Here is a 26,300-nt window from a genome sequence, read left to right as displayed (position 1 = left end):
GAAGCAGAATAGCAACATTCCAAGATGCTGTTTTGGAGATGCTTCTGCAAGTGGTGCTACAAAGAAGGGTGGCTCTTTTTGGAGTGGAGTACTATCCCCCAGTCAAGATTACTACCAGAACAGCCTGAATGGAGATGAGAAAGTTGATGTTGCATCATCTGTGGCTCAAACCTGGAAGCAGGTGAGGAAGAAATTCGCCAAAACAAGTGTGCTGACTCCTTGCAGAATGTAACAGTGTTGTCTTACAAGACATTTTGATAGCACTTCAATGTAAGCGTCATGTAGCATCACAGAGATACGATGTCCAGTGCTCCAGCAACTGTCCATCTACTTTCCAAACACATGGATGCAATTTGCTGGCTGGAAGGTTAACTCAAGCATTACAACAGCCCAGGTATTCAGAGCTCACAGCCTGGCTACAAACACAGTTTGGTAGCTCAGCACCCAGTAAAGGTTGAGAGAATCTACAGAGCAGTCCACAACACACATCTCTGCAGTGCATCATAACTAACTGATCAAGCTGTAGACCACCAAAGTGAGCATGAGCTGCAGAAAAGGACTCCTAGCCTGAAGTCCTATGCTTAGGCATTTGATGCTTCAATCACAAAAGCTTGGAGTTCTTGAAAGCCTGGGTTTCAATTTACAGCAGTCTGTTTTGATGGCATTCACCATGCTGAGGAAAAAACTGAGACAGCCATGGCTCTTCCTACAGAACCTGCAAATGGAGAGGTACGCCCATAGCTCCTCTCAAACAGTACACGATGACTGTTCCCTGGGGAACAGATAGGTTGTAGCTTTAAGCAGCTACAATAAGTTTCACCTACTACTTCTTTCACACAACAGCAATGTGGCAGAGACAGTGAATTACAAATAGCTACATAGAAATCTGAAAACCAGCACCACCCTCTTAACAGCAAGGATCCAACTGGCAGGAAGAGGCAGACCATACAGCACACACTTTATATGGGCAATGGGCTTATGGAGCTGTTCCCTAATTAATATAAAACTCAGGGTTCAATGAACTCGCGTAGACGCTTTAAGCACAATAGGCTTCCAGGTTGCATTATGATGAGCCATGCATTTCAGACTCTTAGAAGATCTCAGAACCCCATAATGTAGGGAACCAGCAACTGATCTGCCCACCTGTGTTTGCAAATAAAGGACAATTTATCAAACATTTTCTCAAAGATGCTGCCGGTTTAAAATGCCAAGCTTGTCCTATAAGTACAGATGAAGGATTTAAATCTTTGAAATCCAAAGCACTACCATCGCTACTTTTAGAAGTAAGGATCAAACAGTTGGAAGAGAAACTGATGAAAGTAAATTACTCCAGAATTCAGCAGTATAAAGAAAAACTAACTTATTCTATTGTTACTATTTTCACTGCAACAATAATTCACTAAAGTAAAATACAAGACAGCACAAGGGATTCAGATTATACCATTGCAGTCAACAGTTTCTCACCTATAACAGCTATAATTGCTACTAATATATACAAACTTAAGCAACTATTTGGTTTTCTAAAATTGCTGTTTACAATGGAGCATACAGGAGTGACGGAACTCGGCTGCAAGGGATATCAGTGTCATGACACACAGAAACATGTATTGCAAACACTACAATAAACATGACTGTTACACGAGTTATACCAGAGTGTTGCAAGATTGCTTTGGTTTACTGAAGGATTTTTCTACCACATTAAAATGGGAGTTAAATATATTTAAGGCTTAGCATTATACTTCCAAAGGCAAAGTATGCAGGACAGCTTGAAAACATTAATGGTCAAAGTGCTGGTCATAAATTTTTAAACCTCTGTGCTACCATATATAAATAATCAGTTTCTTTTAATAAACTTTCATGAGAAAGGAACAACGGCCTATCACAACAAATTAAAAAGTTCCTTCCAACAATTATGAATGAATAAGCTTTAAACCTGCAGCAGAAGTAGACTTTCCACTACAATGGAAGGGATCTATCTGGCAAATGCTAGAAACTAAGACAATCCAAGGTGCCCAGATTACATTTCTCATTGATTTCTGCCCTAAACTTAATGCTCTGGCCTTTTCCAAATTGAAGTCAATGGGAATCAGGGAGAAAACTCTCCAGTGGCTGGAGTCACACCTGGCACAACGGAAGATAGTAGTCGTTGTTGGAGGTCAATCATCTCAGTCCCAGGACATTGCTGCAGGAGTTCCTCAGGGCAGTGTCCTCGGCCCAACCATCTTCAGCTGCTTCATCAATGACCTTCCCTCCACCATGAGGTCAAAAATAGGGATGATCGCTGATGATTGCAGTGTTCAGTTCCATTCGCAACCCCTCAGATAATGAAGCAGTCCGAGCCCGCATGCAGAAAGACCTGGACAACATCCAGGCTTGGGCTCATAAGTGGCAAGTAACATTCGAGCCAGACAAGTGCCAGGCAATGACCATTCCAACAAGAGAGAGTCTAACCACCTTGCCTTGACATTCAACGGCATCACCATCACCGAATCCCCCACCATCAACATCCTGGGGGTCACCATCGACTAGAAACTTAACTGGACCAGCTACATAAATACTATGGCTACAAGAGCAGGTTAGAGGCTGGGTATTCTGCGGCGAGTGACTCACCTCCTGACTCCCCAAAGCCTTTCCACCATCTACAAGGCACAAGTCAGGAGTGTGATGGAATACTCTCCACTTGCCTGGATGAGTACAGCTCCCATCAACACTCAAGAAGCTCGACACCATCCAGGACAAAGCAGCCCGCTTGATTGGCACCCCATCCACCACCCTAAACATTCACTCCCTTCACCATCGGCACATCAGTGTGTACCATCTACTGGATGCACTGCAGCAACTTGCCAAGGCGTCTTCAACAGCACCTCCCAAATCCACGACCTCTACCATCCCAACTTTGAAATATATCGCCGTTCCTTCATCATTGCTGGGTCAAAATCCTGGAACTCCCTTCCTAACAGCACTGTGAGAGAACCTTCACCACATGGACTGCAGCGGTTCAAGGCAGCGGCTCACCACCACCTTCTCGAGGGCAATTAGGGACGAGCAATAAATCCTGGCCTTGCCAGCGACGCCCACATCCCATGAATGAATTTTAAAAAAGCAATTACAACATCCTCAAAGCACAGCAGCATATTTGTATATAAATATCCAACAGCAGCTACCTGCACGGCAGAGAATAAAGTAACAATTTGGTCTTGTATAGCTAATAATCCATATTAGTATTGGTGCTAAGTACTACTATAATAGCAAGAATAAAATTCATCACATTCATCATCCATACTTATAAAATAAATGCAGCAGCAATGATCGTGCAATATCCTCTGATTCATGTATTAAAGGAGACCTTACAACACTGTTTGTTGCCAGAAGGCAGGGTGGGAAGTTCTTTGCAGGGATGGAACAAATTACTGATATGCTGTATGCATCTTTGAGCTAATAGTGTACCTATTTATTATAGGAGAGGATTACAAATGTTTTGGGTGTTATCTCATGGTTGACTCATGGTAAGATCTGAATCACACTTCTTTTATGAGGTGTTGGGAGGTTTTCAGTAACTCACCAACTTCTACAATGAATCACCTTTTAAAACCACAACAATAATGCACTGATTGTTGAACTTGATTTCAATTACACATGCATTTTTCTAAAATGCACACATGCATAGCTTAAAGAAAAGCACTCACCGACACTCAGTTCAAGAACAATATCAATCATACAGTGCCAGTGGATAATTTTGGCTGTACGTATACTCTTAGCAGTTTTACAGCACAAAATTTATTTGTCTACAAAGAAATCAACACATTAGACAAATTATAGTAAACACTTACGGCCACATAGTTAAATTGTTACAATTAATTGTATTTTCCTACGGTTCACCCTTGCATGCAACAGAGTCATCAGGTTATCTCAAGCATTCCAAGAGGCTTTGCAGTTATTTGAGAGAAACTTCAAACTTGAAAAGGGAGGACAAATGCAGCAGTGACTCTTACTAAGTAAAAACAAAACTGCCAGCAGCCAGGGCTGTGAAGTCAGAAACTCATGGGGATCAGATAGGTTTCAAGGCTGTGACGATGGAAACAGTTCAAACAAAATCAACTCACAATACTTAAGTGTTCAAGGCAATCCTGGAACATTTCCACAGTCTACCAGAGAGTTGGGGGATGGTTGAGGGGACAGATGTCTATTACAGCCACCTCCAGCTACACACAGTTATGCTGCCTAATGTACAAAAAAAAGAAAAAAGTTTAGAAATATTTGCAATAAATAAAATCGAATGCATCAGCAGCCAGAGTCATACAGTTAAAGATGTCCCCAATAAAATCCAGATGAAATCATCAATCGTCTGACTCAGTAGCCTCATGTGCACTTAATACAATAAATCATGATGGGTAAACTGGGTAGAAGCAGATCATTGCTTAGAGCAAATATAATTTATCATTTTGATAAAATCACACTCTTATCCATCACATTTGATCTAAACCGACAGGAGTTTAGATATAGTTTGAAAGTAGGAGTTACTGCTCCAGTTTTTCATTGCCATCCAATGAAACAGAAGACTGCTTGCCATAGATAGAATCTTTCTCATTGGTTAAAAGAAGTTCAACTTGCAACACTAATAGAAATTCATGTCATCATACAACAACTTGCACGTATGTAGTTCCTTTAGCACAGAAGACATTCCAAGGTGCTTCACAGAGGGAGAAGGCAGATCAGATAACAGGGATAAAGCAGTGTTGGAGAGTTAGGAAAGGTGACAAAGCTTGGACGTAAAGATAGGTTTTGAGAAGGCCTTAAGAGGCAGATAGAGAAGTGGAGGGATAAAATCCCTTACGATACTATGGAGGAAGGGGGGCGGGGAGAAATCACCTGGATGCTAAACGTTTGTGCCACAGCTGCCTTGGTGCCACAGCTGTCATGCGTGCCAGGAATTCATATTTTTCATACATTATTTGTGCTGAATTAGCAAAATCCAGTTAGGGGTGATATTGGTGCTACAATTGACTTCAGAACCCTTAGACTTGGGAGATGAAACAATTAACTCGGGTTCCTAATAGCTTAGTCAGTGAGACCGCCCAACCTACTCTGCTCTTGATGTGACACTGTCAGTCCAGCTGCCTGATATAGCTGGACCCCTGTATGAGTTAATAGTTTCAGGAAAGGAAGGGAGAAAAAGGAACAGGTGCAAAGACCAGCAAGCTCATTGAAAATAAATATAATTGCTTACTGGAATATCACAATAAAAATGTTAATTTTAAACTGTCAAAGAATGAAGATTTTACTAACCATAAGCAATCTACCATTCATCATTTACTCAATTTCCATATACAATTGGGAAGTATACTGGCGTAAAAAAACAACTGGTGGACGATCTCTCAGGGGCCTACACTTCAGGCCAACTTACAGCATAACAAAATTTGCCCCCAAGCTTTTAAATCAAGACAATAATGTCCAGTGAAATTGTTCCATGAAACTGCCTGGTAGATGACTTCCAGAATAACCCTGTGCATGTTGGTCCAAACAATAGGTACCATATCAGAGGCATGTTGGATGCTGTCCTGCAAAGAAGACAATGGGCTATATTCCACCACCCAATTTGCTGACTGCTGGTTATTGATGAGTTTTGAGTCTCATTTCCAAAATGTCTGGACTGACAAATGTTCTTCACCCTATCCACATAATAGGATAGTTCACATAAATTAAGTGGTACTTACTCTAAATGGAAAAAATGTGAGGGTGTGGAGGCAACTTTAGATATCAAGAAAGCATGGGCTCCAGGACTGCCTAATAAAGTATCGGTCTTGGCAGCAAATTTCATCCACTTCACTTCCTCATCCCTTTCAACTTCTACTGAAAGAGGGTGAAATCTGCCTATGGAAAAATACTACTGATCTTGGGCAACTGTTCCAGGAGGCTGCACTCTCTCTGTTGGGAGATACCAAAGCAGCTCAGGCACTGACCAATATTTACACCAGTACTAAGGTGATTGTTTGGGTTAACGCAATACAACCTTCACACACACGTATGTTGAGTCGAAGTATCTATAGTCAGAACACTGAATTAAACAAATCTTTGACAAACTTACTCTTACGAGTAAAGCCTTGAACCTTTTGGACCAATGCTAGCATTCGGTGGTCTGTCCCAGGGCTGCTTACAGCTGTACTTATCAGAATTGACCTGGATCATTAACATTTCATAACCCAAAATAACTTCAGGAGATGTCTGAGGCTGCATTGGTGGAGGGAATGGTCACTCAGCCACCAAAAAAATATCGACTTATAATAGATTAACTTTTGACCAATGTTGAAGATGATTCTGTGTAGCCCTGCCATGCAAGCACAAGAAGAATGTGGCTTGACCAGTGCATCTGTATGATTTTGCAAACTCTCCCAACTAACTATTCTATTTCTGACCTGGGGCTAATAGGGTGCTTCAACAAGTTGGATCACAAGGCATCCCAGCTCCAAGATAAATCAAGCTTGGGCATTCTGGCTGTCAAGATTCCATTCTAAGTGAAGCCTGTGTTTTGAATGTGAAACAAGCTTTACACATATAAAAGTTATGATGATTATGGGAGGTAACAAAAACATGTGCTGTGGACGTCTGTAACTGAGAAAGATCCACAACACTCAATTTTGAAGCCAAGTGGTGGCATCAACAATTAGCTGCGGGGCTGCATTGTCAGAGGTACCACCGTTCAGTTGAGACGTTATACCGAGGCCCTGTCTCCCTGCTCAAATGGATGCAAAAGATAACGTGGAACTTTCAAAGAGGAACAGGGAGCTCTTCAAGTATTCTAGTCAATATTTATCCCTCAACCTTCATCACGAAAAACAGATTCACTAGTCATTTAGCTGATTTTCTATTTATGCGATCTTACTGTGTGAAAAATGACAGCTGCATTTATCTACATTACAGGTACTACACTTCAAAATTGCATTGGAACATTCCAAGAACGTGAAAGGCACTATATAAATGAATGTTACTTTTCTTCTTAACACGTTAGATTCCATTAGTCTTCAGTTGCCTATGGTACCTGTAGATGAGATGAGAAAATAAAAGAATGGAGTTCTCCATTACAAATAGTTCAGCACATTTGCATTGTACATGAATTTACTTACACTTACGAATATACGAAATAAGAGCAGGAGTAGGCCATTCAGCCCCTCGAGCCTGCTCTGCCATTTGATAAGATCATGGCTGATCTGATTGTGACTTCAACCCTACTTTCCTGTCTACCTACTATAACCTTTGACTCCCTTGTTAATCAGGAATCTATCTAACTCAGCCTTAAAAATATTCAATGATCCTGCCTCCACCGCTCTCTGGAGAAGGGAGTTCCACAGACTCACGACCCTCAGAGAAAAAATTTCTCCTCATCTCCGTCTTAAATGGGAGACACCTTATTTTTAAACTGTGGCCCCTAGTTCTAGTCTCTCCCACAAGGGGAAACATCCTCTCAGCATCTACCCCTTCAAGTCCCCTCAGGATCTTATATGTTTCAATAAGATCTCCTCTCATTCTTCTCAACTCCAGTGTATACCTGCCCAACTTGTCCAACCTTTCCTCATAAGATAACCCCCTCATCCCAGGAATCAGTCGAGTGAACCTTCTCTGAACCACCTCCAAAGCAATTATGTCCTTTCTTAAATAAGGAGACCAAAACTGCACACAGTATTCTAGATGTGGTCTCACCAATGCCCTGTACAACTGTAGCAAAACATCTCTACTTTTATATTCCATTCCCCTTGCAATAAATGACAACATTCCATTTGCCTTCCTAATCTCTTGCAGTACCTGCATACTAACTTTTTGTGATTCATGTCCTGGACAGCCAGATCCCTCTGTATCTCAGAGTTCTGAAATTTCTCTCCATTTAAATAATATACGGATTTTCTATTCCTCCTGCCAAAGTGGACAAGTTCACATTTTCCCACATTATACTCCATCTGCCACATTTTTGCCCACTCACTTAACCTATCTATATCCCTTTGCAGACTTCTTATGTCCTCTTCACAACTTACTTTCCTACCTACCTTTGTGTCATCAGCAAATTTAGCAACCATACATTCGGTCCCTTCATCCAAGTCATTGATATAGATTGTAAATAGTTGAGGCCCAAGCACTGATCCCTGTGGCACTCCACTCGTTACATCTTGCCAACCTGAAAATGACCCATTTATAACTACTCTGTTTCCTGTTAGCTAACCAATCCTTTATCCATGCTAATATGTTACCCCCGACACAATGAGCTCTTATTCTGTGTAGTAGCCTTTGATGTGGCACCTTGTCAAAAGCCTTCTGGAAATCCAAGTACTCCACACCCACAGGATCCCCTTTATCCACGTTGCTTGTTACTTCCTCAAAGAACTATAATAAATTAGTCAAACACGATTTCCCTTTCACAAAGCCGTGTTGACCCTGCCTGATTGCATTGAGATTTTCTAAGTGTCCTGCTATAACCTCCTTAATAATAGATTCTCGCATTTTCCCTATGACAGACGTTAAGCTAACTGGCCTGTAGTTTCCTGCTTTCTATCTCCCTCCTTTCTTGAATAGAGGAGTTATATTCGCTCTTTTTCAATCTGATGGGACCCTTCTAGAATCTAGGGAATTTTGGAAAATTAATACTAATGCATCTAGTATCTCTGCAGCCACTTCTTTTAAGACCCTAAGATGAAGTCTGTCAGGACCTGTGGACTTGTCAGCTTTTAGTTCGAATATTTTTTTCAGAACCCCTTCCCTGGTGATTGTAAATGTTTTAAGTTCTTCCCTGCCTTTCGCCTCTTGATTCACAATTATTTCTGGCATGTTATTTGTATCCTCTACAGTGAAGACGGACGCAAAATACCTGTTTGATTCATTCGCCATTTCCTTATTCTCCATTATTAATTCCCCAGACACTCTCTCTAGATGACCAACGCGCACCTTACTTACTCTTTTCCTTTTTAAATACCTGTAGAAACTCTTACTATCTGTTTTTATATTTCTAGCTAGCTTTCTCTCGTACTCTAATTCCTCCCTCCTTATTATTCTTTTAGATATTCTTTGCTTTTTTTTGTATTCTGACCAATCTTCTGACCTGCCATTAATCTTTGCGGAATCGTATGCTTTTTCTTTCAATTTGATACTATCTTTAGCTTCCTTAGTTAGCCATGGATGGCACGTCCTTCCCTGAGAGCCTTTCTTTCTCACTGGAATGTATCTTTGCTGAGTGTTATGAAATATCTCATTAAATGTCTGCCACTGCCTCTCTACTGACCTATCCCTAAACCTAATTTCCCAGTTCACTTTAGCCAGCTCTGTCTTCATGCCCTCACGATTGCCCTTATTTAAGTTTAAAACACTAGTCTCAGAACTTACTCTTCTCTCCCTCAAACTGAATGCGAAATTCAATCATATTGTGATCACTGCTACCTAGAGGCTCCTTTACAATGAGGTCATTAATTAATCCTGGCTTAAAAGCAATTTTGAAGATTCGTTGCTGTAGTTTAATATTTAAGTATTTTCCTGGTAGCAGAAACGCAGACCTAAAATCTGACTCTCTTCCATGCCAACTCTGTTGCAGATTCAAGGACATCCAAACAGGAAGGGAAATGAAATTAACTCACTCAATATGGATTAATATGATAAGAAGTGAATCAAGAATTAATGTTTTAGACTTTTACTTGTTGCAATAGGTCAGAAACTACTACTGTACAATTCCCTTATTAAGTTAGTGGGTTCCAACCTTTAGACTCTTCGTAAAGTACCAATGTGGAAATTTCTCCAACTCCCTTATATAAAAAGAACTCACAATCAAATGTAATACAACATTACTCTTCTAATAAATGCATCAGTCAGCGCTGCTGTACTCATCAAACATGTGAGACCAACATTTGGATATTAAGTACTACAACTGCCAATCCCTGCTAATAAAAAAAAAGACCAGCAACTAGCATTAACAATCACATTTCCAAGAAAATAAGTGTGCACGTATACAAACCAACAAACACATAAAGGTAAATCCATAGGCTAACATTTAAGAGTATTCTTAAAATATGAACTCGAATCACTCCATGGAATGAAAAATTTGAAAGCCATTTTTGGAAAATGGAATTACATTTTTGTACTGGATGAATCTTTAAATTAATACTACTTTTTTCTGGATGAGTATGAAGTTTGGCATTTTATCAGACGTCATCTGTTAGAAATTAGCCTCAAAACATTGTACAGTACAAATATCAGTCTGGGTACATGGCATGTAAGCAGGTTAAAGAGTAAAAATCTGCTACAGTTCCCACTCCTAACCTTTATCCAGTGATAACTCAGTAGATGTTGGATAAGGACAAGATCAAGGTCAGTTATGATGAGCCCCATGATTGAATCAAGTTTGACACTCATTGTCTAGGTAACCTAAGACTTAAGTGAAATGAGTTGGGCAACTTCAAGCAGTTACACAGTGACCACGAGTGCAATCACAAAGATGCTCATAAACTGAACCGCAGATAGGCCACCAAAGATGACTTACACAGGAAACTGAAATATACACTGGTGCAGGATGGAAAAAGACCATCTGAGCCATCAACCCCGCATAGTCACGGAGCAATCACACACACCATAAAAAACCCCAGTGACTGGGAGAGCCAAAAAAAAATCAGTGCTTTTTTGAAGTGGAAGTCTTAAAGGTATGTTGTTGGGATCTGAATAGAGGATGCTACACCTGATCTGGGGTGTTTCAATTAAAACAATGCAAAATGTGCAAGCATTTCTGACTTCCTTGCACCAATATCCTCACTTAAGCTCTGCTAATGTCGCTCTTAGCTTCCAATTCCGAGCTGTACAGTCAATTAACATTTTCTACAATTTCTTCTCCCTTCCAGAGAGATCCCTGCCCGCACCTTGCACCGATCTACAAGGATATACCCAATATCAGGAATTCCGCAGCATTGGATTCAAACACACAAATACTCCAGCATACACACATATGCTGGAAGTTTCACAATTTTTCTTTTTATGATTTCAAAATCTGTCTTTTTACAGTTAACACTTCAGTTAGAAGCAAGCTAGCAGTTTGACAATTTTGACAATGCAATGATAATTAGATCACAATCAAAAGCCCAATGAGGGCTTTTACTCTTCAGTGAAGGGCACCCAACCCCCATTTTTTCCATTATTTCTAGGCCCTGCATGGGTCCCAAGAGATCTGGCAAGAGATCAGGCAGACTTTTTCAAACCTCCAGCTGACGCCTCCTTTAAATGATCAACAGGAAATGTCCAGTAGCAATCTGACAATGACACCTCATCTAATTTTCTCCCCCCTCAGTTTTCACAGCAAAGAGACACCACAGCCTCCACTCAGCAGCAAAAACTTATCAGAGTAGTGGATCTCACCATTCCTTGGTGCTGTGACACATAGGACTGAACAACAAGCACAGCAGCTTTTAAAAGCTGTCATATAAGAGTTTTTATACATAAACTGCACAGTACATAAACAAATCTAAGATTTCTGGAAACATCTGATTTTAAATGGAACACACAGTGATAACACAAATTGATCGAGTTTGCTTAATGTAATTGTTCTGTATCTTTTTTACACTGTGACTCAAAATAGATTCAAGACCTACTATAGTATAAATTTAACACAAGTAGTCAGGACAAGGATGCCGCCTCAAGGATGCCTTGTTCAGATAATTAAGGAAGTGTGACAAATCTAATGTCTCTTCATTTCATGTAATAAACTTTTAAAAATAAATGTGCAATTGAGATATTTGTAGATGTCTAACTTTTAGATGAATAATAATGAGATAAAATTGCATGAGTTTCATTACCTAAAAACACCTTGCCTAAAACCCATTGGTTGAGTTAAGAAGTTAAGAATGTATTTTCTGGCGATCATCTAAAGATCATTCTTTAAACCTGCAGCAATGTCATCAGAGTCATTAAACTTCATGCATGAATGTGGCAGTGCAGACAAACATTACACTGATGACTACTGCCAGCACAGAAACTAAACAATATGGAATTATATAAAGGCCACATACAAACCAAACCTAAAATGAACATATCAATGAGTAGAATACAAACAATGCAGTTACCAGGATAAACCTTGATAATTGACAGCTGATTTAAAAAATTATACTCCTTATACTAACTAGCATATAGTTTCTGCAGTCATGTTTCGAACAGGGGCTAGATTTCATGAACTAGCAAACGAGGCACAGAGCTTTGCACGACAGCCCGAATATTGGGAATTAAGGCACGGAGGCCCGCAACATTTTCTATCCATTACAGTTCTGCATTGGGAATGCTAATTTGTAAAATATAGTCCAAGATTCCTTAGAAATGCAGACAGAGGATATCCTGTATATCTTTAGGGTAAATATTGGAACACCATAAGCCATACTGTAGATTGTCACCAGAACATTAAGGGTTTGAGACCAGTTCCTGCTGTAATAAGATGGGACCTTCGGATCAGAGTTATACCATCAGCTGTACATTGTTCTCTGGTCAGGGAAAATGGAACTCTGTACACGCATGCCTGGAAGAGATCAATTTACTACCATCCAAATGCCAGTTAAATTCTAATGCTAACAAAGTGCCAACAGAACAAAGAACTCTTTGCAAGATTAAAAATAACACAAGTCAAAACATTCTCAGGCAATCATGTGCTATAGCACTATGTCATCCAGACCAGAAGATTCCACACTCAACCTCCAGTCCAAGTTAGATGATTTCAACTAGGCCATTATATTTGGCCTCCGCATCCTGGGCTAGGTAGGAGGAGGAAAATCACCTGCTTCTAGTTCCCAATCACTATCCAGTGACCCTTGCTGGATTGTGTGCGTGTGGATTTGCTTCTTTTGTGATGCCATTCACTCTCAAATAGCCTGTTGACACATACTGTCTACACTCATGCAAGAAGAATGCCCACTTGACAAGGTATCAGAGCAAGAAAAAAAATTACAAAATGAACTTCCATTCCTGTTTGCTCCACAAGCCAACACTTCCTGCTATAGCTGCATCTGCAAGATAATCAGGCTAAAACGTCGTCACTTTCATTAGTCAACAAGAGCTTCATCACAGCGAAGTGAGACTGGTACTAACTTTGTTCTCCCACATGTTGATCATCCCATTATAGGAAGGGTTAATAGCCATAGAAGTGGTACAGCAAAGATTTACTAGGATAATACCAGAATGAGAAACTGTCGTTTTGAAGAAAGGCTTTAAAAAATTTGGCTTTTTTTACTGGACTGAAAAGGTTGAGGTGGCATTTAACAGAGGTTTCCAAAATTATGAAAGATTTTGAGCACAGAAATAGTAAAAGATTGTTTCCACTGTTGGCAAATTGTTAATAAGAGGACAAAAGCTGAGGATCACTAGATGAGTGAAGGTGGAAGTCATTTTTTTTCCCCCACACAAAAGAATACCTTACACCCTAAGTGACTACTGAAGCAGAGACTACAATATCATTTAAAATGGCTAAGTATTTGACAAAGATATAAAAGGATATAGGGAAAGAACAGGGAAATGGAATTTGAGTATACAGCTCCAGTTGAACAGTTAGCACAGATGCGATGGGTCGACTGGCCTCCTCTTGTACGGTAATTTCTTTGATCATGACCATTATTCGTGTATTAATCTTTAAAAAGCCAATAACCATATAGCCTAACACAACTGCATACAGCAAGTGGTCTAAAAAAACAAGGTCTTTATTCATTCAAAATAATATTCTGATCATGTATTGATATGAAAAATAAAAATCATAATAGGAATCCTGTTTAAGCAATGGATGAAAAACCCCCCAAAATTATCTTATTTTCAGAGCCAAAATTCTCAGTGTTCACACACAGCAACTAAATTCATCAAGTTTAACACATCTCAATCCTGACAATCTAAAAAGATTTTATTCAGAAGTGCAGGGGACGGCTCCTCCCATGGTTCTACAAGTTTATTTGGACAGCAGCTGAGACATACAAGTTAGAACGGTCCCAGGAAGTAGGGTGCAAATAACACCAATGGAACTAAAGCCCAGAAAGGAGTCAGTGTCTTCAGAAAAGGGTGATGAGATAAAAGTGGTCGAGAAAATGGGCAGGAAGGAAAAAAAATCCAAGAGATTTCCAAAAAAAACATTTCCATTCAACCTTTAATTTGAAAAATAACAATTTCAAAAGACAATTTCATTTTTCATATGGTTATACACAGCCCTTTTTCAAAAACAAACTTGAAATGAATGCTCAAGCCAGTTGTAAGCCAAGCAGCAGCAAGGTTTAAGTGAAAGCATGCATACTGTACTGGACACACAGAAGGATCAATTAGCATACAGCATTTTATTCTATGACTGACCCAGGTTTCGTGACCTGCGACTGACACTCACCCAGCATTTCTTTGATGTCAGTAAAAACACTGAAAATTGACACACAATAATGCCAGAAGACCCCTCAAACATTGATATATAAGGATTAGCTGAACTCTGCAAACCTTCACTTGAACTTAGAGATTAGTTCTAAAAAGCAATCAGATTTAATTTTGATGAGAAGCTGGTCAGGAACACAGGGAAGAGCTTGAAAGGTCACTAAGGATCAAACACAGCAGGACACTGTGCTAGGACTCTATTTATATTTCACCCCAAACTCACCTGCACCAGCGTTGAAACCCTTATTTTGAAACCCTCTTTATCACTTAAGGATCAAATTTTTAAATTCTCCCCCTGCTGGCCTCCTCACCTCCACCCTTCAAAAACTACAGTTAATTCAGAACTTTAAGGCTTAAACCTCTCCCATAAGTCCAGCACACCCTTCACCCCATCCTCTCTGAGCTCTACTGGTTCCTTGTCTCCCAATTAAACAATTTCAAAAAGCTCATCCTCATTTTCAGATATTTCCACAGCCTTGCCCCACCATATTTGGAAAATCTTCTCCAGCCCTATGTCCCAGACAAGACCTTCCATTTCTTTGGCTCTGGATTACTGTTTCTTCCTGGCTCCTCCTCTCTCTCATCTGGGGTCAAGATTTCAGCTACTACATTACTTTCCTCTGAATTCATTTCCAAAACCTCTGCTTTGCTACCTCTCACCCTTCCTTCAAAACTTCCCCCTTAGCAATACTTTCGTAAAATCTGTGTGTCTTCTGGTTACCAACCCTCCTGCCAGTGGAAACTGTTTCTCCTTATTTATTCGATCAAAACCCTTCATAATTTTGAACACCTCTATTAAATCTCCCCTTAACCTTCTATGCTCGAAAGAGAACAATACCAGCTTCTCTAGTCTCTCATGCCTGGTTTCATGTTCTCATTTAGCTGGATAGGACAGTACAGAGTCTATGTGACAGGTTCACATTCACCTGGATGGGACAGTACAGAGTCATTGGGACAGGTTCCCATTTACCTGGATGGGACAGTGCACAATCTATGGGACACGTTCTCATTTACCTGGATGGGGCAGTACAGAGTCTATGGGACATGTTCTCATTTAGCTGGATGGGGCAATACATAGTCAATGGGACATGCTCTCATGTTGCTGGATGGGACAATGCAGGGGCAAATTGTCATTGTAAGAAGTTTCATTTTTTTTAAAAGAAAAAACAACAAAGCGCACAATCTACAAGCTTGACTCATGTACTACTCCCACATAAACCTGTTTTTCTATAGTGCTGACAAGCTCTGAATGTTTAGAAACACATTGGTGACCTGAAGTAAGCTGCAGGACTGTCTAGCATTGCAATCCAAGGTTTCATTTGACATGCAAGCAACATGAAACAAGTACACACCCATGAATGCTCACCCATTAGGGGCACAACATGAGAAAAAGTCTTTAAAGCACAATAAGCAAGAATTCTTACTAGAAAAAAAACTAAGCACATGCAACTGCTCTTTAAATCACTCATTTTACATTTATATGAAAATTCGAATTATTATGCAAGCTATTGCTCAGAAAGGTTTCTATTATTGTCATTATGTTCAAAATGATACATTTTCATTACATATGCAACTCTTCTCACTGAAAAAAATCTACCCATGCAGGAGTTAATGCAGTAAAACTAGTAGAAAAGTAGAACAGCTGATTCAGATCAAGGTGATCTAAATTGGGCTTGATTCCCCTGTGTATATGGAGTTGCAGAGTCTTGGAGTTTCAGTTCCACTGAAGATATTTTGGACAAGCAACTTAATGCATATCTGAATTTGACTTTTCTTTTAAAAGGGAAATAGAAACATGAGGCCTTTCAAAGTAATGTATTAAATTGCTTGGAAAAAAGAGGCAGTTCAAAAAGATGGAATACAAAATTGTTTAAGGTTCCTGTGAATTATTTTAGTAAAGACATTTTTGAGCAATTACCAAGAAGTATTTTTTTAAAAATAATAATGAAGGACAAGATTTGGGATATATCCCTCCTTATTCTGGCCCTTGGGAAAGTCAGCTGAGGATGGCTCACTTGCTGACTTCCTCCACTTCTGTGAAATACCACTTGGATTCTCGCCTATGTCTCTTTCGCTTTCCCCCACCACCCCCCTCCAGCACCCCCCACCCCTGGCACACCCACACCCATCCCCCGTCCCGGCCTCACGAGATAGTTATCAGAAATTCAGTGGAAGGAGGATAGCAGACACAAATCCACTTGACACCACACTACCCATATTCATTTCATAAATCTGCAGTGCTCAGGAATTACTTTTATTCTAAGAACAACCCCTGGCTAAAGAAGCTACCAGCTGAAAGAGTGAAATGAAACATTTAGTATTTCAAAAAAATTCAATTCAGAATTATTTTATTTATAGTGGGCTGATTAAGACTAGAGCATGCAATTTATAAAATAAATAACCACCTAAGCTGTTCAACCTGAATTCCTGCTAAATCAGAAGCACGAACCAATGTAAACAGCATTTAACACTGTGCACTTCCAGCTCTCAATACGTGCAGCAGCAGTTACAGTGGAAATAGAATCTCAGAAGACAGTCATTCAACCCATTTTGCCTTTGCCAATGAAATGCATTTTTCCCTTGCAAGAAGCCTCGTAAGAAATACACACACGCGTGCATGCGTACACACACACACACACACACACACACAAGAGGAAGGAGTAGGAAAGTTGAAATTCATTGCACTTATTAAATCTATTCAGCCACGACCTATTTCAATTGGCTGAGTTAATAAAGTAGGTTTTATAACACTTCAGTCTGTTTCAATTCAAAATCAACAGTTAAAGAACATAAGAATAGGAACAGGAATAGGCCATATGGCCCCTCAAGCCTGCTCCGCCACTCAATAAGATCATGGCTGATCTTCAACCGCAATTCCACTTTCCTGCCCGATCCCCATATCCTTTGATTCCCCTAGAGTCCAAAAATCTATCCATCTCAGTCTTGAATATATTCAATATCTCAGCATCCACAGCCCTCTCGGGGAGAGAATTCCAAAGATTCACAACCCTCTGAGCGAAAAAATTCCTCCTCATCTCAGTCTTAAATGGCCGACCACTTATCCTGCAACTTGCCCCTCCCTAGTTACAGCCAGGGGAAACAATCTCTCAGTATCTACCCTGTCAAGCCTCCTCATAATCTTCCATGTTTCAATGAGATCACCTCTCATTCTTCTAAACTCCAGACAGTATAGGCCCATTCCACTCAACCTCTCTTCATCGGTCAACCCTCTCATCCCAGGAATTAATCGACTGAACCTTTGCTGCACCCCCTCTAAGGCAAATAAATCTTTCCTTCGATGAGACCAAAACTGTACACAGTACTCTAGGTGAGGTCTCACTAAAGCCCTGTACAACTGTAGTAAGACTTCCTTACTCTTGTACTCCAACCCCCTTGCAATAAAGGCCAACGTGCCATTTGCTTTCCTAACTGCTTGCTGTACCTGCATACTAACTTTTTGTATTTTGAGGATACCCAAGTCTCTCTGAACACCAACATTTAATAGCTTCTCACCATTTAAAAAATATTCTGTTTTTCTATTCTTCCTACCAAAGTGAATAACCTCACATTTCCCCACATTATACTCCATCTGCCACCTTCTTGCCCACTCACTTAACCTGTCCATATCCCTTTACAGACTCTGTGTCCTCCTCACAGCTTACTTTCCCACCTAGCTTTGTGGCGTCAGCAAACTTGGATACATTACACTCAGTCCCTTCATCCAAATCATTAACATAGATTGTAAATAGCTGAGGCCCAAGTTTTAGGTTGTGTTCTGTAGAAAACTGCAGCTGAACACAAAGCCAATAACTGGGTTGATGACAAAGTAATTCATGTTTGAATCATGTCATACAATAACTGCTACAGTTTTGGTTTTATTCTTGAAGACCATTAATTGTGTACTTACACAGACTAGTGTACAGTTTTATAGGACCATAGCTTTATTCTCTCTGTTGGGCTTCAAAGATGGAAATTCAGCTTCCAAGCCCAAGTACAGGATCACTTCTGCTTCCGCCTAACTCTGAACTAGAGTTCTCTCCAATTTTACAAATAGTTCAAATAGAATTATCCACTCAGATTCTGAACTGCTTGCAGCTGTGTTAGAGAAATCTGGCTTGTCTGAATCTTCTTTCCTTTAACCCCCTCCCCTCCCCATAAAATATTACAGAAAAAAGCTCATAATCAACTCCCCAATGACTGAGCGAGCTTATTCAGTGACTAGCTGAACCAACAGTTAAGCCCCAGGTTCACTCCGTAGTTTATATTAAGTTCGCCAAAGTCAGCCAAGCATTACAATCACTGGGGTACAATAGGCCTCAATGTAACTGGACTACTGATAGTTATTCAGCAATCCCTGGTGCAAGTGAAGGTATGTGGATATTGGGTGAGGAAAAAAATTGGATTTGTCTGTGATGCCCCACTGAGCTGAACAGCTTGCCAACACTCACAAAGAAATTATGGTCACTGGTGAGGTACCAGTGCCCATGGCATCATATTTCAGTAAGAAGTCATTTCAGGAAATGAGGGGAAAATTGGCAGAAAAAAAATCCCCTCAAAATCCTAGGATCATTGTAACCCCAGCAGCTGCTGTGTATAAATACCACACAAACAGCTCATCTCTTTAGAACAATAGCATTTGTCACCTTTTCCCCTGCATAACTGATATAGTTAGTTAGAGAGGATAAAATTCTTGATGAATTTTCAAAGACCTGACCCAACAAACTTAGATCATACAACATGGCGTTTCAAATGTGCATTTAAAAGATTAATCCTGTTGAAAGCTTCTCAGAAAGTTAATCAGCAACATGATCCCACTTCAGAAATAAAGAACAGGTAGCAAAATTAGAAGATGGAAAAAACTGCAACGCTTCAAACAATATTTAAGTGTTTACATAACTGCAGATCTATTTCCCATCCCTTTCAAAAGCCAACGGACACCAATAATAGAGCCATAGAAAAGATACAGCACAGAAGGGGGCCATTCGGCCCATCGTGTCCGCGCCGGCTCGAAGAACAACCAGGTGCCCATTCTAATTCCACCTTCCAGCAATCGGTCGGTAGCCCTGCAGCTTACAGCACTTTACGTGCAGGTCCAGGTACTGTTTTTTTTAAAAAAAAGAGTTGAGGGTCCTTGCCTTTACCACCAATTTGAGCAGCGAATTCCATACACCCACCACCCTCTGGGTAAAAAAGTTTTTCCTCATGTCCCCTCTAATCCTTCCGCCAATCAGCTTAAATCTATGTCCTCCAGTTCTTGAACTCTCCCCGGGGGGGATAACAGGTGCTTCCCGTCGACTCCATCTGGGCCCCTCATAATTTTGTACACAAAGTCTCGCAATCAAGTCTCCCCTCAGCCTCCTCTGCTCCAAGGAAAACAACCCCAGCCTATCCAATCTCTCCTCGTAGCTGCAATTTTCAAGCCCTGGCAACATTCTTATAAATCTTCTCTGCACTCTCTCCAGAGCAATTACGTACTTCCTGTAATGTGGTGACCAGAACTGCGCACAATACTCCAGCTGTGGCCTTACCATCGTTTCACACAGTTCCATCATTACATCCCTGCTTTTGTATTCTATACCTCGGCTAATAACGGAGAGCATTCCGTATGCCTTCTTCACAACCTTATCTACCTGTACTACCACCTTCAGGGACCTGTGCACATGCACTCCAAGGTCTCTCACTTCCTCCACCCCTTCAATATATTCCCGTTTACTGCGTATTCCCTTTTACTGTTTGCCTTCCCTAAGTGCATTACCTCACACTTCTCCGGGTTGAACTCCATTTGCCACTTTTCTGCCCACTCCACCAACCCATCGATATCTTCTTGGAGTCTACAGCTATCCTCTTCACTATCAACTATATGGCCAATTTTTGTGTCGTCTGCAAATTTGCCAATCGTGCCCCTACATTCAAGTCCAAATCATTAATATATACCACAAACAGCAAGGGACCCAACACTGAGCCCTGTGGCACACCACTGGAAATGGATTTCCATTCGCAAAGACATCCATCGACTTTTACCCTTTGTTTCCTGTTACTGAGCCAATTTTGGATCCAACTCGCCACATTTCCTTGTATCCCATGGGTTTTTACCTTTCTGACCAGTCTGCCATGTGGGACCTTGTCAAATGCCTTACTAAAATCCACGGAGACAACATCCACTGCACTACCCACATCAATCCTCCTTGTCATTTCCTCAAAGAATTTAACATATTTGTAAGGCATGATCTTCCCTGAACAAATCCGTGCTGACGATCCCTGATTAAACCATGCCTTTCCAAGTGACAGTTTATCCTATCTCTCAGTATTGATTCTAATAGTTTGCCCACCACCAAGGCAAGACTGGCCAGCCTATACTTGTTCAGCCTTTCCCTCGTATCCTTTTTAAACAATGGTACTACGTTTGCAGTCTTCCAGTCCTCCGGTACCTCCCCTGTATCTAGAGAGGATTGGAAAATGATCCTCAGAGCATACGTTATTTCCTCCCTGGCTTCCTTCAACATCCTAGGAAACAATCCATCCGGCCCTGGTGACTTATCAACTATCAAGGATTCCAGTCCCTCTAGTACTTCCTCTCTCGATAGGTTTACCTGATCCAATATTTCACACCTCTCCTCTTTAACTACTACGTCTGGATCATCCCTTTCCTTTGTGAATACAGAGAGAAAATATTCATTTAAAACCCTTCCCACATCTTCTGCTTCTACACACAAGTTACCCTTATCATCCCTGATAGGTCCCACCTTTTCCTTAGCTATCCTCTTGTTCTTAATGTACTGATAAAACATCTTTGGGTTTTCTTTCATCTTACTAGCTAATATTTTTTCATGCCCTCTCTTTGCTTTCCTTATTTCCTTTTTTACATCATCCCTGTACTTTCTATACTCCTCTAGGTTTTCTGCAGTATTTAGTTTTCTGTGACAGTCATAAGCTTTCTTTTTCTGCTTTATCTTGTCCCGTATACTTCGACAACCAGGGGGCTCTAAATTTGGCAGTGCCACCCTTTTTCTTTGAGGGGACGTGTCTGCATTATATCTGTAGAATTTCACTTTTTAGTGCCTCCCACTGGCTTGCCACTGATTTCTCCTCAAGTAGTTGTGTCCTGTCCACTTCTGCCAAATCACCTCTTAGTTCTGTAAAATTTGCCTTCCCCCAATTTAAAACGTTTACTCCTGATTTAGCTCTGTCCTTTTCCATAATAATGCTAAAACTAACTGAATTGTGGTCACTATCCCAAATATGGTCACCCACTGTCACTTCACCCACTTGCCCATCTTCATTTCCCAGGACTAAATCTAGAATTGCATCCCCTCTTGTTGGGCATGTCACGTACTGGCTAAAAAAGTTCTCCTGGACACTGATCAAGAATTTTGCGCCCTCTGTGCCCCTCACACTGTTTGAATCCCAGTTGATGTTAGGGTAGTTGAAGTCCCCTACTATTATTGCCCTCGTATTTTTGCACTCAGAAATTTGCCTACATATTTGTTCTTCTATCTCCCTTTCGCTATTTGGAGGTCTATAGTACATTGCTAGTAGTGTGACTGCCCCTTTTTTATTTCTTAGCTCAACCCATATGGCCTCGATTGATGATCCATTTAGAATATCATCCCTTCTCACAACTGTAATTGATTCTTTAACCAATAATGTTAACCACCCCCTCCTCCTTTTTTATCACCCACTCTATCTTGCTGAAAACACTACATCCAGGGATATTGAGCTGCCAATTATCCCCTCTTTAAGCCAGGTTTCCATTATAGCAATGACATCATGCTACCATGTATCTATCTGTGCCCTTAGCTCATCTGCTTTGTTTGTAATACTCCTTGCATTGAAGTATATACCCTTTAACCCCGTCAAATTCCTGTGCTGAACACTATTTAACCTTTGCTTCTTCTGCCTCTCTGAGTCGCTAACTATATCACTAACTGCTTTTCTACTTCCTGTTTCCTGATCTGAATTTGTCCTATCTGTAACCGCCCTTTGGGTCCCATCCTCCTGCCATTTTAGTTTAAACCCTTCCCAACAGCACCAGCAAATGCCCCCGCGAGGATATTGGTCCAGGTTCTGCTTGGGTGCAACCCATCCAGCTTGTACAGGTCCCGCCTTTCCCAGAATTGCTCCCAATGCCTCAGGAATTTAAACCCCTCCCTCCTACACCATCTCTCAAGCCACCCATTCATCTGGTCGATTCTCCTATTTCTGCTCTCGCTAGCACATGGCACTGGGAGTAATCCTGAGATTACTACCTTAGAGGTCCTGCTTTTTAATTTCTTTCCTAACTCCCTATATTCTGCTTGCAGGACCTCATCCCTTTTGTTTTTAAACCGATGTTGTCGGTACCGATATGGACCACGACCTCTGGCTGTTCACCCTCCCCCTTCAGAATGTCCTGCAGCCGCTCTGTGACATCCTTGACCCTAGCACCAGGGAAGCAATATAGCATCCTGGAGTCACGTCTGCGACCGCATAAATGCCTATCTGTTCCCCTTACGATGGAATCCCCTATCACTATTGCTCTCCCATTCTTTTTCCTCCCCTCCTGTGCAATAATATGCAATGTTAAGTGAAAAAACTAAATTTCAAAAATCATGCATGTTGACTGAATAATACTAAAAGTTCACACTGCCCAAGTACTATAATAAAGGAGTTATAAGGCCTGTTGAGCCCAGTGGCCTTTTCCTGCTCCTAAAAAATTCTTATCTAATGGCCCAGAATTTGTTGGAACGTGCCCAGTTAGACTTTCTCCTCCACCCTTCAGCTCAAAAATTCTCTCCGCTGCAAACTGCTGTAAGTGCAAGCTGATAACAGTACAGTGAGGGAAATGGGGCATCTCGGACCTTGGTGAACAATGGGACCAACAATCTATCTCCTTAAGCAATGAGATTTAAGGATTGAGAAAGAAATAGAGGAATGACGGATAAGGAAATAGAGTGAATCAGAGTCAAATCAGGTACAGAAAGAGAAGTAAAGAGAGAAAGATTGGATTGAGAAAAAAAGAGACAGAAAGGAAAAGAAAGAAAAAAATAATAATAATTTTTAAAAAGTGTATAACAACAATTTACTATCTGCAGGAATTAGACTCCAGAGTTTAAAATGTTTCCTTTCCGGGCCAGAGAGGTTGAGTGGCATTGCAGGAAAACAAATCTCATCAATATGGAACTTACACTGTTAAGTACCAGCCCGAATTTTCTGCGGTGAGTTTAATTAATGTGCAAATGCAGCCATTACTTGACGGCGAGTTGCCATTTTCACGAGGCTAATGGTGGAGCCGTGCAAATTGTCCAGCAATTTGTGGTGATTCGCAGCTTAGAGGGTATCTCTTCCTCGCTACAAATTGCTCGATGATTTACACGTTAAACTCACCGTTATTTTGCCAGCAAATTCTGGCCCAATGTGTTGGGTCATTGTTCAGTTAAATGTTGACACACACATCTCTTTAACACATGAAACTGACTATATAGGAATCAACTCCTGACATTCTGATTTGATAAATACCTACATGCAGCCACTTTTATCCAATCAATTGCATTTTGGTTATTATACAGGGAAGCTAATTTGGTTAACATGCTCGTACACCAAATGTCACTGTACAGATACATACACACACTATTACCCAGTGATTTAGCTATTGCATTTTTTTTAATGCACATTATACCTGTTAATATCCCACTGATTAAAGTACCTTCCATTTAAGAGCATGTGGACGTAATCACCATCAGTCAAACGTACATATGGAACCTTATGCTTGTGCACTAACAGAGGAAGCACACTACCTACCACTTGATCTATTCTTGCGATTAGACTTCCCACCACTGAGGAGCATCTTTAGGCTGTTACGGAACATATCTTCACCCACAGGGCTCGTTTACTCCAAATTCTATCAAAAAAAAACATGAACTTTGTCAATGGCAACATACATAACACTAAGGCAATTAGAGATTAGTGCCCAAAGGCAGGTCGCATCTAACAGGACGAGCCCATGGAAGCAAGTGATTCTTCCACAAATGCCCAAGGAACAAAAATTAAATCTCAGTTTATAAGACTTAATTGTGTTTTATAGTTAGGTAAATATAGGCAAATTTTGTTATGAAAAATGATTTAATGCTTTTCTACTTTTGAGGAAAGTATCATACAGTAGATAACTACATTACAGCAGGCATTCCTGCCAGTCCCTTCTGTTACTGAAAATCGCAGCACTAATACGTGGATGTCATCCTGGTATCCCCCCCCTCTTCCCTCTCTCAGAATAGTGCTGCCTTTTTGTAGTTAACAAATCAAAACAAATGCAGTGATACATTAGAACTATTTACAGTTAATATAAACTATGCAATTAAGTGAGAGAATTCCTGTTTTGTATCACTGCCAGTCTGATCACTAAATTTTGCTTTGATTTTGTAGAACAGTGTAACAAACAGAAATCCATACCATGAATGAAAGTAGAATGGTAGTAAGCAATGAATGCATCCATTAAAACTGCAGCCTTAACAACTTCAAAATAAATAAATACACAGAGACTGGATTCATTAATATGAAAATATCACTACTTCCAGACCAACTTGCGGCATAATACAGTGACTGACAATTTGAATCTCAGTTAAAACCCAAGTAGCTGCAACAAGAGTCAATTGCACAGGGCACAGTAGTGTCAAATATCTGACTAAAAGTTAGAATGTAGCAAAGAGTTATATATATCTTCATGGAGTATGTAGTGACAGGGACTATGTATTCAGTGTCACTTTGTTATCTGTCAGCTGTTATTAATACCAGTTTCTGGTCCTGTAATAGCAGCATCCCTCATTGAAACTGAGCAAAGGGCAAGTTTGGGAGGAAATTCTATGGAAAAATGCACCATTGAAGGAACCACACATTCATTGAGGTCCCAACATTGTCAAAACAGCACATACTTTTAAATTTTCTTTATGATAATTCAAAAGTTTTCTTGTATGACATTTAGATAAGGTTGCTTACATTAAACAAAATAAGAAAAATATTAAACTTCATTTAATTATTCTAGATTCTTTCTGTAGATTAATATAATTTCATGAAATATCATTCCCGCCCTATGGGAAATCGAGACATTTTCCAAGTGCCCCCATGAATGGTACCAAAGAGCTGCATTATCGGCACCCACCTTTTTCTGTAAGAATCCCCCACACTTTGAGGGACGCCCCAAATCATAAATGCGGCTCAGGTGACCTGTTAATACTTGGGCTGAGAAGCTCAGATCCATGGAATTTTTGATCTATGGACCCACAATAAGTTTGACAATTCCAATGGTGAAATGCACCACTTTTAGTAGGTTGCTAGGATAGTGCCTCGCAAGGAGGCTGAATCCTCTTGCACGGGAAACTACCAAACATATCCCACACAACAAACTGCAACAGTGACCCATTCCATCCTTCTCGAGCAACAGGCAAGGACACAGGAAGACAACAGTAAAAGACATGGGAGGGACAGAACAGAAAATGAATATCTTTAAAAATCAAATTTTTAAAAAATACACTGAGAAAAGCTATAATGGTTTTAAGCTATACATAGCAATTTCTTTCAATCATTCTCCAACAAATAAAGCACAGAATAGTACACGAGGATTTGCATCGAGTCTACAGCACAGAAAAAGGCTATTCAGCCCAATTGGTCTACTCATTGTGGTAGCGCGTTCCACATACTTACCACTCTTTGGATAAGGAAGTTTCTCCTGAATTCCCTATTGGATATATTAGTGATTTTCTTATATTTATGACCTCTAGTTTTGGATTCCCCAACAAGTGGAAACATTTTCTCTATGTCTACCCTATCAAAACCTTTCATTGTCTTGAAGACCACTACCAGGTCAACCCTCAGCCTTCTCTATTCTGGATAAAAGAGCCCCAGCCTGTTTAGCCTGTCCTGATAAGTATATCCTC

General features: G+C 40.4%; 1 protein-coding gene across 2 annotated transcripts in view; it reads right to left on the bottom strand.

The window, feature by feature from the left end:
- Positions 1-26,300, bottom strand: part of tanc2a (tetratricopeptide repeat, ankyrin repeat and coiled-coil containing 2a) — an 826,495-nt gene that overhangs the window by 598,330 nt on the left and 201,865 nt on the right. For both annotated transcript variants that reach the window (XM_067969114.1, XM_067969115.1), the window contains exon 3: positions 24,172-24,271. In XM_067969114.1, the coding sequence (XP_067825215.1) occupies positions 24,172-24,238 (67 nt within the window). In that variant the 5' untranslated portion in view covers positions 24,239-24,271. The remainder of the gene's footprint in view (positions 1-24,171; positions 24,272-26,300) is intronic.

Source organism: Heptranchias perlo, chromosome 30, assembly GCF_035084215.1.
Source record: "Heptranchias perlo isolate sHepPer1 chromosome 30, sHepPer1.hap1, whole genome shotgun sequence".
NCBI classification, from domain to species: domain Eukaryota; kingdom Metazoa; phylum Chordata; class Chondrichthyes; order Hexanchiformes; family Hexanchidae; genus Heptranchias; species Heptranchias perlo.
Note: the sequence above shows the minus strand (reverse complement) of the source record. Positions and strands in the feature narration are given on the sequence as shown.